At 36.9% G+C, this 15,781-nt stretch overlaps 1 protein-coding gene across 1 annotated transcript in view; it reads left to right on the plus strand.

Annotated features, from left to right (window-relative positions):
- The window catches only part of LOC121386065, an 84,178-nt gene that overhangs the window by 48,970 nt on the left and 19,427 nt on the right, over nucleotides 1-15,781 (plus strand). The window contains exons 9-10 of the mRNA XM_041516864.1: nucleotides 12,688-12,747; nucleotides 13,636-13,701. Coding sequence (XP_041372798.1) covers nucleotides 12,688-12,747; nucleotides 13,636-13,701 — 126 coding nt within the window. The remainder of the gene's footprint in view (nucleotides 1-12,687; nucleotides 12,748-13,635; nucleotides 13,702-15,781) is intronic.

Raw genomic sequence — 15,781 nt, forward strand, 5'->3', positions numbered from 1 at the left:
TTCAGTGAAAAACATATCTATAGTTTAGTCACTATTATTATCTACAGTTTGCTATGATCAACAGGTTAGAGCACTGGTTTCATCAAAAAGTTCATCTGTAAATGCAAATAGTAGTACAATGCTGATATCTTCTTATGCAATCTGCTGAACAACTATTCAAATTGTAAGAAGTTCAGGAGCGGTTGGTGACTAATTCATAAGAATTTCAATCTTAGATTATCTCCTAACATTGCAATGTTGGCATTACACCATAAAGATATCAAGTCACATACAGGTGAAATCTATTCTCCATATAAGATGTAGTTTTTCAACAGATGGGTTTTCCATGCTTTTTCACAATGAAAACTGTCCAAAGAAATACCATACATTTTTTGTCATACAAGCTCTATCTAATGTCATACTCGGCACAAAGTACTGTTTTGACAGTCTTGATCTTGTTTCCAAAGTTGGCAGTGTGTAAACTGGAAGGAGCGGTACTTCTCTGGGGAAGTGTCAGGTGATACAATATCTCATGAACAGGGATAAACCTTGACACGATGGCATCCTTACCAGCATGGCCCATTATAAGAAGTAGATTTGCCAGAAAGTATCACTGCACCTTGTTGAATAAGAACAAGGACATCAGCATCAGAACTAGACATTGCTCTGTTGTTAGCAGCCCTCCTAGAAGCATCAATGGTATGCATTACGATTCTCTTATGAGCCTCCTCATGTTTGGGCTGCAAATGTGGAATGTCAGGAACACATGTTGCTGTGTGTTGATGTCAACCTGAACAGGTTTAACTAATAAAACAATGTCTGGTCCTTTTGTAAGTGTTTCATATTTTTAGACATGTACAAAGTAAAGAACTTTGCTAGGCTGGCTTTATTTTCACAGTTGCTGAGAAATCGTGTCCAGTTTGCTGGAATGCATTTCTTGTTGCACAAAATGTCTGTTCCCAGTGTCTGCCCCTTGATTCTGTCAGACACCACATGTATTTGTTGAACAGGGTTACTGCTTTTAAAAGTAAGCACTATATTTTATAAGGTTGAAAAACCTTTTGGCCATCTGTTGGAATGTTTCTGATGTGACATTTTATGAAGGATTATTCATCATTTGAATACATATAGGCATGTTAGTCTGATAACACTGCATCACACTATGATGCATTTGCATATCACTTAACTCTTGCTGGTGGAACCGTTTTCACAACTGACAGTGAGAAGGTACATAACACTTACTCCATCCATTGTTAAGTTCTTCCTTATCTTTACTGCCTTGTTTTGCAGAATATAGAAATATTTCTCATCAACAGTAAAAAAAAAACCCAGGCTAGCCAAGCAATGTTCTTTATTTTTACATGTTTGGGGGGGGGGGGGGGGGGGGGGGGGGGGGGGGGGGGGATTCTCCTGGAACCAGACATTGTGTTATCAGACTGAGTGGTTGTGGAAGTAACAAAACTGCTGTGGTAATTATAAGACCAATATGTGTTCTTCACATTCCACAAAAAGAAGAGGCCAATATAAGAACTGAAGCTTTTTGGAGGTGTGCTGACAACATATTGATGCTGAATCCTAGCTGACACTAAGCATCCACCATCATGCAAAGATATTTGCTAGCACAGTTTATTCCTTAAAGGAAGGGAAAATTAAGGCATTTGGCCTGGTATGCATATTCAACGATATATAATGCACATTATTGTTTAATATCAACAAGTATAATCGTATAGTTAATTAATAAAACGCTTAAATGTGACGGCTATTATATATAACGGGTGCAGCCATTTTGTACCATCCCAGTGAATATGTCCTCTGGCGAGCTGGTGGTTACGTAATACCTAACGTGTCACGTCAGGAATTAGTCTTCTAACTGAAGAAACAAAACATACCTGATTTTTTGCAGATGCATCGCAATGTTCTGTAATAATATCCATCCCAATAAGCTGGTAACATAATACAGTTATTTCAACACTGACAATGGTGGCTTATTTTGTATTAAAAAATAATATATACTTGTTTTGTACATAAATTAAAGGGACACACCCTAGTTACGTTTATTTGTTAACCATTACGGCGTTGTTTTTCGCTATTAAACCCCATTTTTCACAAATAAAATTGCACTTTACTTACATTTTATTAATTTCCATTCACCTGAAGTGCTTTTTGGTAATCCTGATGTTTGTAAAACCACGAAATGCATTTTTTGCATTTTTTCATAAAACGTGTTGTCGAGAAAAAAACGTTAAGCAAGCGAGGTCCAATCTATTTTTAATGTCACAGACGTTGGTATATCACGTGACCGTTATCATTTTGGTTCGGTTTGTTTTCTCGTGCACGGTTCGCGCAATCAACATCCGATTTGTTGTTGTTCATTTGTGAGATTTTTCTTCACAGTTCGTGAACATTTTCAGTAACAATAAAGTTCAGACAAGTAAGTGTCTCAATACAAAACGTTACAAACCCTTAAAACCAATAATTTTGCTAAGTCTTACGATATCTGGAGAGGGGATACAACCAGGACAGAACAGTTGGAACATGTCCAGGAGAGGTGAAACGAACGCACCCCAAGTCTGTGAAATTTGTCGTGATGTAGGCATTGTTGTGCTTCTACCGGTGACATCAGAATACTAACTTTCAAAATTATTTCAAGCAATTGGGACATGGGGATTCCCATGGTATTTATCGATATAAAACCTGCTTTTTCACTCCATTTGATAAAAACGTGATCTAAGTGTGTTACAGGTTTGTAGATTAACCAAGTTATAATTTATTTTCGCTGGATGGAACTAGGGTGTGCGGCTTTAACCCACGTACTGAAATAATAATCGGAGTGTGTTCTTGGTTAATTTGTCTTTTCTTTCCGTGGCCTGTACCTGTGGTTCCTGATTGGCAGGTGTATATTTAGACGGTCCCCAGACACTGTGTCTAGACACACTAAAAAGATGTGCCTCTTTTATTAAGATCACAAGGTATTGTCTGTTAGCCGCGCGGACGCCCCTCAAATCGTAATGGACATTATCACTTTATTATGGTAAGTAATTCTGATTAAGTAGACTTTCCCATCTAAAATCACAAAACTGACCAATTACATAGTCCCAAAGAAAAGAAAATTATCACTTGGGTATCGTGAGTGGTCGTTTTTGCTCGAACGTACCCTACCAATAGGCCTAATAATAAGCATTTTTTCTTTGGATTTTTTTAAAGAGAAAAATACTATAACTCCATTTTGTTGTATTGATGCAAATTGAAATATATTTAGTTAAATAGTTTATTATACTATCAAGTCATTTATGTTGTTTTACAAGTCAGGTTGATGAAAGCGAAGCGCCTTGTCGTAAATTAGAGTGTTTGTTTACACTGTGCTTAAGAGGGGTTGGATGGAGCTGACGTTACTTCGCCCCAAGTTATATCACCGGACGTCACAAAAATGAAACAAAATGGCTGCCCCCAGTTAGAAGGAATAATCATGTTTTTTTATTCATTCTAAAATTACGCGTTTTTCATTTGTTAAAGTGTCAGTATGTGTTGGTGGTTCGGGTATGCATCTTTCGAACACATAAGGCTCTTATTTGAGTTTACCCTCCCTTTAAAAGGATTATCGTCAGTTTACTGTCATTGTAACGTGTTTCAAACTCATAGAGCAACAACTAAAATTAAATATTAAATATGTTTCCGGTTTAGAATATCAGTGTCTGTATATTCAATGTGTTTTCAGTTGTCCTAATGTTCGTAGTAGAAACTATTGGGAGGTAAAATCCAGTTTGGACAACTACAAGCCGTCAAGTACGTATCCTACTTTTTCCTATTTATTCCTCTTTTTTTTTATGAGTCCCTATTTAGCCCTCTTTTTGACGAAAATTCCTATTTTATCCCTTTTTTTTGCCCTTTTGATCAGTTTCATTTTTTTTTTTTTTTTTTTTTTTTTTTTTTAGTGACACCATATTTTTTCTCTTCACACCATTTGCTCCAGATGACTTGCTATGAGGCATATTGTGATATTTGTGGCATAGTCATTGAAATCTGAATATGCAGATGGGATGCATGGTTTCATCTCCAGCTTTTAAAAGGACTGTCCCAAAACTGTTGCTGTTGTAAGATGCTTTTGAGTAATTGACCTCTTTTATCAAATTAAATCACCTATTAAACACACTATCTTATTTAGAATATCAGTGCCAGTATATACAATGTATTGAACATTTTGTGATTGTCCTAATGTTTGTACTACAGTAGCTCAAAACAAGAAGAGGAAATAAATTGAAGATTGAGCTGCTACAAACATTAGGATGACGAGAAAGCTGTTGCTTACATAAACACTAACAGTCTAAAATGAGAAAATGTATTTAATGTTTAATTTTAGTCAAGGGCATGAAACTTTTACATTTAGCTCCTATAGCATCCTGCTACTTTGATCCCAGTCTTGGCCATGACTTTGGAGTTTTAAAAACCTGGGCACTACTTTATAATATCATTAGTGTAACATCATTGCCATTACAGGCTTCCAGTTATTAATTTTCACAATGCAATATAAAGTCGTCCTTATTTATAATTTCTGAATTTATGGATATGTTTCTGTTTTTTGGTAATATTTGATCTTTTTGAATGCTCAAAACTAGAAGGTTGAAAGGAATATGGCAGCCCTTTCAGTCTAGGCCTAGTGACTTTGCGCTACATACTAATTATTTCTTTAGTTCATTATCTGCAGGTAATGGTGCTTTTGAGTTATAATAGCTTGCATGCAGTTGCTCCAGTGAAGGCTGATGAATGTTCAGTTTAGCTTGCTATCTGCAGGCCTTTCCCCAGGATTTTTTTAAGGCGCTTACATATTTAGCATCATTATAACACAAAAATCAAGCCAAAAGAAGTGGCGTAGTGAGTTGAAAACAGTTAAGTGTTTGCCTTCAATCCATCAAATCATGTTGGGGTTGTTTTTGTGTGTGTGTGTGTGTGGGGGGGGGGGGGGGACTTTTTTCTAAAACCCCCATCAATTCCCTACCCCAACAACTTCATAATTTGCGTCATGTTGTTGTTGTTGATTTCAGCGTCGTGTTAAATGTTTGTTGTGATTTCTGCTTGTAAAATACCTAAGCTAAGAATGCTGACTTCACAGTATATTCCATTTATAAAAAAAAACTACCAAAAAAACCCCAAAACGTTAATAAAATAAAATTTTACTTTTTTTTTAAAATCCAGCTAACTTATTAAATGTCATCTCACAGTTTAACAAATATATATCTAGCATTATCTAACAAATATGATTATTGTAAACTAATTCAGTGTACGTTTAACTGCAATTTGTATAAATACTGCATGTACATTTCCCGCGATCGCGATCTCAGTGCGTGCTCTCGACCATAGGTACAAAATTAACAAAGACAAAGGAAATAACGAAACTGCAGTTAGGTATTCATTGATGCAAACAACTATTGTTTTTCTACACATTTACATCAAGATTTACTCCTGTGTAATCGTATTGTTCATGTCCGCAACGATATCTCTTGACACGTGGGTGTCAGCTGACTCTGAAGAGGGTAACGTATATTATGCCGAGAGCTTACATTGGTTCAGCCAACAAACGTTCTTCCTAACGTTCGCGAACTACTTGATTGGTGTCCGTCGTGTCCATTTGGTTTAACGTGAAGCGCACAAAACAGTGTAGCGAACGTTTTGTTTCCGCTCGGTCTGGCTGAACTCAGCCCTTGGGATAGCCGACATGTCATTCGGCCCTGAACTGGCATGTGTATTCAAATTTGATTACTTTGGTTCAAAGACTTTACAAAATTAAAATAGCAAGTTACATATCTTCCAGACATTGAATCGCCGTCACATTGCTGTCATACATGTCGAATGCATGCCGTTAAAATTAATAACCTTGATTATAAAAATTAGAAAACATCATAAGGCATACGCTGTATTCTGGATAACACCGTTTCTCGTTACCGATCGCGAGATCGCTATTATGCTAATTGAATATTTGGTATTATTATGTTTGAGGTGTCGAATAGATTATGTAACCGTTTGTTCACATCAGAAGATAGAAAATGGCTCAGCCAAAATTTTAGCCACTTGCAAATTTTATTAGCCATTTTTTTGGTCGATCCGTGACCGTTCATTTTAGCAAATAACAATGTAGTTACGGTTTCGATATGGTAAATATATACCAGGATTAATGGTGACATGCTTTACTCAAGAATTTCACCTTCAAAGATGTTTATTCAATTAATAGGTATTTTCTTTGATTTGTCTTGATGCATAATTCCCAAGCATACAGACATTATTACAACAAGCAGTTATCTGGCGGATTAGTAGTAGCCGATCACCTGTACCACGTGACCAACACAAGCCCGCCGACAATTAAAACGGTGCGATCAATGGACCTCAAAGTGAACATCTAAAGAATTGCAGAGATACCAAATGGAAGTGTAATAATGTGTGGTGAATGACGTTACGGATCACAGCTCCATTGTTTTGTATACATGTTACAAATTAAGCCGACACGGTCCTGCAGTTAAGGTGCTTACCAGACATGAAGGCGCTTACTTGGCTGGCTAAGGGAGCACGGGCCGTGTCGGCTTATCGCTCTAGGGAAACCCTTGATCTGGTGGATACCGTATATTGCCGTGTATTAGCCGACTTTTGAAGTCTAGAAATACATTCCAAAAGTAGAGAGTCGACTTATACACTGAGGCAACACACTGAGGCAACACACTGGTGCATAAAATTCCGATCGAAAATACATGTACTCCCAAACACAAATTATAAATTTTGATCAGACCCGTAAAGCCTTTTACAAGAACCTATACATGATCAGAAATGATCAGTATGTAGCTCAATGCATAGTTAACCATCACACAAGGTAACACAACACAATGTAGCCAGTTGATCATAAAACTGAATTTCCCTCTGGTTACCTACTTTCAGTTTATAACTTGGTCATTAACTGTTTTAAAATGTTTTATTAGTGTACTTGCACCTTGGCACTTGGATTAATGTTTTATTGGTAGACATTCAGTCTACAAATTTAATATATGTAACTTGTGGTGAATTATGTAGTGGCTGAATTTGGTTCAAAGTGTAACTGTACAAAGTTCCACAGTGACTACGTGCATACTAGCCCAGAGTGGATTTAGGGCTGTATATATAGGGCCATTATATTTTAAATTTTGGTGGCCTGATTTTTTTTCTCTAAAAAAAACCCCTGCTAAATTGTGTGGGTGGGTGGTTGTTTGTGCAAATATCTTACATTTTCCACATTTCTCATCACATCTAAATTGTACGAAGTCAGGCTGAAGCTGTTAGGGTTACCTCTGATATACTGGTGCATGGTGTCTAAGGAAGTAGGACTTCAGTGCTCATTTGCAGGTTGTGCTTTGCTTACCGTAACAAGTATTCTATTAAATGTGCACACCTGCAGTATCATAATGATTTGACATATTTCTACCAATTCAGTTAGCACACAGCTACTAAATCCAGCTATATTATCCAGTTGATCTACCAAGAGAAAACTAATTTAAAAAATAGTGTCCATACAATCACATACACACACACACTGCCATATTGCTGCTGTTTTTGATGGTGTCACTGGGTCTGCAATGCCTTGTTGTGTGGGTTTTTTCAGTCAACACCCCTGTCATTTCAGAGTTAAAATTTGACCTTGTACCTTGTATTATTCAATAGCATAAAAGGAATACTGCATTGTGTTGCTTTTTAAAAGTCTTACACCAAAGAACCAAATTCAACCACTGCATTGTCTGAATAAAAAGTGGTGGATCGGAATGGCTATAAGGGGTGTTGGGAGGCCATCTTAAAACAAAATAAGTGCCTATTTTATTCCTATGATATACACATTGTCTTATTATCTTTTCAATGGTTTTCTATTTCCATATTTAGTTTTTTGAGATGGCTCACTCACTTGACCCCTGCAATATTCTCTATTTTGGGACATTTACTTTTATACAAAATTCCTATTTTCTTCTTATTTTGTGGGCAAAATTCCTATTTTAACCCTATTTTCAGGCAACAAAAAATCATATTTTCCTATTTTTTTGACCCATGCACTGCCTCACTTGACGGCCTGCAACTACAAACATTAGGATGACCAGAAACACATTAAGTTATCCACATTAAGTTATCCACAAACACAAATGTACAAAACTACATGTAGCAAACAGGAAAAATGTATTTAATATGTATTTAAAGTTGTGAAAAGGCTCAATTTAACTGTTAATGGGAAACAATGACAGCAACCTCAGAAGAGTCTCTTTAACAGGTCAAACTAGTAAGCATGCCAGTGTGGTAAAGTTTACCACTGTTTTTTGGGACTCTGACAAAAGGACTGTCCCTTTGAACAGTCTTCATTGTAAAAATACTGGGAAAAAACTTGCCTGGCGAAAAACTACCACTTACAAAATATAGCTTCCTGTTGCATGTTTCTTGATATCTTTACCAGTTGATGGTATTGCCTTGCATGACATGTTGGATCCAACATAACCTGAGACTTTAAAGGGACATTCCTGAGTTTGCTGCAATTGTTAAGATGTTATTGACTAATAAAGACTTTTTAACGATTGTAATTACATATCAAACATTTTTTTTTTGCATAAATTATTAGTACATTAAACATGTTTCTGATCGTTCTAATACATGTATTTGTACTAGGTTAAATTTCATTTTATTTCCTAAAATATGTTTTTTCGTACATACAAAATTACTTGAAGACAAAATCCAGTTTGGGCTTCTTACAAATATTAAGACGACCAAAAACACACCGAATATACAGACATTGATATTCTAATAGGAATTTAATAGGGCGGTGCGCTGCTCCTATCCTAGGGTATGCAACATGGTTCTATACCATACTTGTATGCTCTAGGTTTCTAAATTAAAGTGGTGCCAGCGTCTGATGAATGGCATAACGTTCTGTTTCTCCAGGATTATGGAGAGGCGCCCCTGGACTTGGAATCGCCAGGATACGTTTTTATATTGCCAGACTCACCAGACGCTTCCCAAACAAAAATTGCAAGCTTAATAAATAGCTGGTAACAACCTTGCGGCATGTCATGCACACTTCGGTGTGGCCAAAACCGGGGAAGGCTCCGGGGGGGGAGGGGCAGTCCCCCGGACAAACCTAACACCCCTTACGGCCAAAACCACCTATGCCTACCGCCCTAACCATCTTCCGGTGGAGTATCCCCCACCCACCCAGCACCCCCCCGGCCAACCCAACCGTCGTGCCCTCCAGTCTCGGTGCCCCCATCCTTAGGGGCACCCATTGTATTGGGGACTTCGGTGTGGCCGAAACCGGGTAAGGTTCCGGGGGGGGGGGGGGGGGGGGGGCAGTCCCCTGGACAAACCTAACAACTCTTACGACCAAAACCGCCTACGCCTACCGCCCTAACCATCTTCCGGTGGAGTATCCCCCACCCACCCAGCACCCCCCGGCCAACCCAACCGTCGTGCCCTCCAGTCTCGGTGCCCCCATCAAAAATTAGGCCCAAGGGCCAACGATTCTACCAGAGAAGGAAAAAAAATAATAATAATAATAAATAATAAAAAAAAAGAAAAAAAAAAAGTATTTAAACAGGGAAAGTTAACCCAAACAAAAATGCATGCTTGCGGCTAGGTTGTTGCAAGGTAGTTACAAGGTTGTTACAAGGTAGTACAAGCAATGCAAGCTATTTGCAAGCTAACATTTAGCTCGCGTAAGGTAGTCAGTATTTCTGCAAGCTTGCCGCATGCATGTTTTCATTTGTGAAAGCATGCGCAAGCTTGCTGCATGCATATCTTCAACTGTGCAAGCTTCCCGCAAGCATGTTTTCATTTTGCAAGCTTGAGCAAGCTTGCTGCATGCATATCTTCAACTGTGCAAGCTTCCCGCAAGCATGTTTTCATTTTTGTAAGCTAGCTTGCTGCATGTATATCTTCAACTGTGAAAGCATATGTCTACACTTGTGGAGAAAAAGCTAAGTCCAAATCATTTTCATGGTTATTTTTTTTTAATTCATAACTTCTCATATGATTTATCAAATTCAGTGGGAACAGTGGCTAAACAACCAAACATACATGTTACAGATTTAGATAGTATTTACAATAATAATTAAAACAAAATTAATATTAATACATAACGAATGATAATACAATATGGTTAAAACAGAATCATCTTGTAATAATTGGATTTTCAATTGGCCCCAAAAATAATAACATATGCATGGCCATGAGAGGATGACATGGGCCATGTTTTGGTTGAAATTAGCCTGGTGGAATTTGAGAAAGATGTTGAAAATGTCTGAGCCAATCAGAGGCCAGGGTGGCCATCTTGGATTTTGAATCAGCCACAAAAATAACAACACTTAGTAAGTCATGAGAGAATCATTTGGACTAAGTTTGATTGAAACCTGCCTGGTGGACCTTGAAAAGAAGCAAAAAAATGTCTCTGTCAATCAGAGGTCAGGGCAGCTATCTTGATTTTAAATCTGCCCGAAAAATAACAAACTTGGTCAGGGCCATGAGAGAATCATTAGGAATACATATGGTTTAAATTTGCATGGTGGAACTTGAGTAAAAGTTAAAAATGTCTCAGTTATTCAGAGGCCAGGGCGGCCATCTTGGAATTTTTATTGGCCTGAAAAATAACAACACTTGGTCAGGTCTATAAGAGGATCATTTGGACCAAGTTTGGTTGAATCCTGTTTGGTGAAACAGGAGAAAAAAGAAAACAAGAAGAAACAAACAAATGACTTTACACCAGTGTGGATCTCCAGAGAGTGGAGGAATATAACCTAAAACAAGAAGAAGAAGAAGAATATAGGACCAGGAGCTTTTTAGCATATTAGTTTAGTCAAGAATATCCCACATAAATGGAACATGTCTATCAGACAGGTAAACTAATTTTGTAGCCTAAGTATCTGACAACATGTAGCACCTATTTTTTTGTTTTAACTGTTCATGTTTTTCACTTTAAAACCATTGGTTTTTTTTAAAAGAATTATACAAGATGCAAGATGGCTGCCACTGATGCAAGCTTGTAGGTAGATCGTCGCAAGCTTGCAGGAAGCTTGTTGCAAGCTTGCAGGAAGCTTGTTGCAAGCTTGCAGGAAGTTTGTCGCAAGCGTGCGGGTAGCTCGTCACAAGCTTGCGGGAAGCTCGTCACAAGCTTGCGGCAAGGTTGCAACAAGCTTCCCGCAAGCTTGCCGCAAGGTTGCAACAAGCTTCCCGCAAGCTCGTCGCAAGCTTGCAGCAAGGTTGTAAAAAGGTTCCAAATACTAGCTTAAACTGAATAAGCTTGCAGGAAGCTCGTCGCAAGCATGCAACAAGCTTGCGACAAGGTTGCAAGAAGCTCGTTGCAAGGTTGCAAGAAGCTCGTCGCAAGCTTGCGGCAAGGTTGTAAAAAGGTTCCAAATACTAGCTCGAAACGCGGTAGTTACTACCTTGCCGCAAGGTTGTTACCAGCTATTTATTAAGCTTGCAATTTTTGTTTGGGTGAAACACAGATTTTCAAACCCAAATTTCTCAGCCCGCACTAACGAACATTTTGATATATCTCAACGTATGTTGAACTCAGGGTTGGACTGTCTCGAAAACTAGAGGATGGTTTGGCTCTCTGCTGCTCCACTATTAGTACTACTTAATATGTAGAGTGAAACTTTATTATTACCAGATAGTTAATTAATATAATAAGAAGACTTGCAAATAATTATTCTTGTTTTCTTCAGAGTTGAAGGAAAATGAGCTGTATTTCATGCCTGGTGCTGGGGATGAATCCAAGGAACTGAAGTTGCCAGGTATATCTTTTCACATGTGTCTCTTGTTAGTGGTAAATGGTAAAATGGGTGTGGCGCCATATACCGAAATGTTTTGCAGATTTTATTATTTTAAGTTAACTTTTTGACAAAATTAATTACTCTTATCATTACTGTATGATTTGTTTTAACCGTAACTCTAAACTTAACCCATTTCTTTTTGGCAGAAAAACTAAGTATGTAGTGACAAGTTTGGCATTTCAACTTTTTTTAATCAACACTGTTACATGGGATACTTAGGTTGCGGTGACCACATCAACTTTTGCATTAAAGTTTAACCTTGAAATTTCACATTTAAATCAGTTTTTGACAAGCGACAAGTCCTAGGTCAATAAAACTTGGTTTATAGTTGCATTTATAGATGTTCATCATTGTGCACCGAAAGGTTTTTCGTAGGCGGGACATTTAATTCTGCTGAATTCTTATGTTTTGTTTGTTTTATTTTGTTTATTAGTAAGTAATTTTACTTGTTACCGCCGAGCAGTTCAATATTGTAGCAGTTGCCATAACACAACAAGTGAATCATGAACATTGTTTTGCAAATAATTTTACACATACAGATTACAGGTAATGCCCACATAAATGGTAGTTGTTATGCAGCACAGCCTGTTTTGGCTTGGGCAGTGTTTACCCTCCGCGTATATTAAACTGATTGTTTTTTACCATCTAAGACAAGTTCATTTTATTTGCTTCAAAAATCACTATCCCAAAAGATGTTTAATTATTTCTAATGTAACGATATCTAAAACTTCCTTGTTGGCACCAGCAACTTCAAGATGTAGAGAATTTACTGTATATTACATGCATTTGAGTTTTATGACCACTAAATTGAGAACAACTGTTACTAGTTCATCTATATAAGTTATTCATTATTAATATAAACTTTCAGTTGTTATGTTTTCATTGGTTTCAGTGATGGAAGACAATGACTTGTATTTCTTAGGTGGTGATGCAAAGAAACCAGAATTGCCAGGTATGTATATTTGTCCTGTTTAGATCGATCCCTCTTATACAAATTAGAATAATTCTTATTCTAAGAAATATTTTATTTGTTTTTAATCTAAAAAACTGATAATTTGTTTATAATTTGTGCAGTTATTTTATATTAAATAATATTGGTCTCATCACAGTGCCATAGGGGGTGAGATGTAGCCCAGTGGTAAAGCGCTCACTTGATGTGCGGTCAGTGTGGGATCAATCCCCGTCGAAGGGCCCATTAGGCTATTTCTCGTTCCAGCCAGTGCACTACAACTGGTATATCAAAGGCTGTGGTATGTACTATCCTGTTTGTGGGATGATGCATATAAAATATCCCTTGCTACTAATGAAAAAGGTAGCAGGTTTCCACTCTCAGAATTACCAAATGTTTGACATTCAATAACGATGATTAATAAATCAATGTGCTCTAGTGGTGTTGTTAAAACAAAAAACAAACACAGTGCCATAATTGTTTTATTACTTCAATCAATTTAATTGCACAAATTATATACAAACAATAAAGTACTATGCAATATTCTAGCAAGCAAAGGTATTTTGCACTATATAACAGTCTACGTGAAACTTGATGTTATCTACCAATCGACTGTCGATCAAATCAATACCGCTTATTAGTCAATGCTAAAGGTATCTTTATCCACTGGGAACCTCTTGCCAGGTACAAAGATTGTAGCCCTTTCTTTGTGGAAAGGCACCAAACCAAATTCAAGTCACTAAGTTGCAGGGCCTTGGAGATCCTGGACTTGGGTAACCGTTAGTAAATTTAACATCTACCATGGTTAGCAAAATGGTATGCGACAATTTAACTTCATGAAAGTCTTGTTAGTTAAAGGTATTAAACATTCAAACTGTTGTGTTTTTTCAGTATTAGAGGACAATGAGTTGTACTACACACATCGAGGTGATGGTGCAAAGAAACAAGAGGAGTCAGGTCTGTATTTTTTTTCAGGGGGAAAAAAAATGCTTATAATTATATAAATAAACCTCCACTCATATATTTTTATGTATACGTTATACATGTAGTTTGAGTTTCTCTTCTAAATCGGGTTTTTTTCCAAGTGCTTGTGTTTTGTTCTCAAAAACTACCTTATTCATGGAAGTAACGGTTACATTTGTCATGTTAATACATTACATGTAACTTAAACATTACACAGTTTTAAAAAAATGTATTTATTGTTGATGAGTCCGACCAGGCAGTAAGATATTATGTTAAAATATCATATCATATCCTTTGAAGTCCATATTTTTATTATTATTACAAGATTTTCTTATTAACCAACCAGGTACATTTTTTAATTTCAAACAAAAACTTTTAAAAGAAATTAAATTGGTATTGGAATTTGAACAACTTTGTGAAAACGGAAATGTCGTTCTCCCTGGTTATTGATCCAAAGTGATGTCATGGACATTCAAAATTTTCTATATTTTTACAATGCTTAGCACATTAAAATAAAAACTATGCAGTCTGCTTATACCATGACTTCTGTCAAAATATTTTGTTGTTCTATAATTGAGCAGACAACTCTGTTTTCATGTTGGTATGTTTTTATTTTTCATTAGACTTTTGGGCACTTGTCTTATTGTCACTTTTCCTGGGGTCTAGGTTATACTGTTGAAGGAAGCAGTGCTTCTAGAAATTTCTAAAAATCCATTAGCCATGGGATCACTGATTTTTAAAATCCACGAGCCTAGGTTAAAACTCTTACTATAGCCTAGGTTAAAACTCTACACCCCTATATGTCACCACAAGAAAGTACAGAGCAGGTTCATTTTGCATGGTGCGTCGGGTGTCTTTGTGTAGCATTGGTACTGGTTAACAACTTGTAAGTTCCCCTACTTTTTTTTAAGAGTATATATATATGATTTTGTTTTAATTATTATTAATATATAAGTTTGATCCTCAAAAAGATTTGTGGGATTGGGAAAATTTTGAAAACTAGAAATGCAATTTCTTTCATTCTACAAATAAAATTCACCATGACAGAATGATGGAAAAACATGGTCAAAAGTGTTAAGGCCAGCTCGTGTTGCCCCAATGTTGACAGTGTGTGCATAAAATATCGTTTACTGAGGCCGGTAGGAATTTATCTGGAGTGTGGGACACAATTCTAGTTGGGGGGTGGTGGGGTGGGGCCACAGCCATATTTGTAACTTTACATAGAGTACATAAAATCAACAAATACATTTCCGTCACTGAGTTCCTACAGGCCTGTTATATAGCAGGATTTAAAACAAAATATGTTAGGATTATCCAATATTTGATATTTGATAAAGAATAATTAATAAATTAATGTGCTCTAGTGGTGGCATTAATTAAAATATTGATGGTGATATGGTTAGATTTATTATCAGATTAGATGTGTGGGTGGGTGGGTGGGTGGGGGGTATGTGTGTGGGTGTGTGTGTGGGGGGGGGTCTGTGTGTGTGGGGTGGGTGGGTAGGTGTGGGTGGGTGGGTGGGCTTTTTTGGGTGGGTGTAGCAGGTAAATGTATTTTTCGTATGTTAACTTGGTTCCTGGATATGGCCAGCTTGAGTTGCCTCCAGCCCTTGCCTCATTGCTATTGATATGTAGGGGAAGGCTACAGGAAACTATGTAATGCTTTGGTCGTAAGCTACTGTGTCTGAAATACAATTTCTTTTTACGTCTGTTGCCACAGATCTTTAGTTTGATTATTCTTGAGACCATGCAGTCATGGCATTAAACTTAAATTTACATGTTGTTAATCAGTACCAATGCTACACGAAGAAACGAGATGCATCACCACAAGAAAATACAGCGTAGTAATAATAAACATTGAATAAACATTACATTATTTACAAGTGGGTTTAAAAAATCAGGGTCTTTTTATTGTAAAAAGAAAAAAGAAAAAAAAAAGTTTCATCAGGGCAATCTTATTTTATCTAGTACCATTGTGTCAAGTAGCTTGTGCCTGAAACGTACATGTATGGATATCTGTAAAATAAAAAAAAACAGTTCTAAAATTATGTGCTGAACTAGGGTAGTCATACAT

The sequence above is a fragment of the Gigantopelta aegis genome, chromosome 12 (genome assembly GCF_016097555.1).
Source record: "Gigantopelta aegis isolate Gae_Host chromosome 12, Gae_host_genome, whole genome shotgun sequence".
NCBI lineage: Eukaryota > Metazoa > Mollusca > Gastropoda > Neomphalida > Peltospiridae > Gigantopelta > Gigantopelta aegis.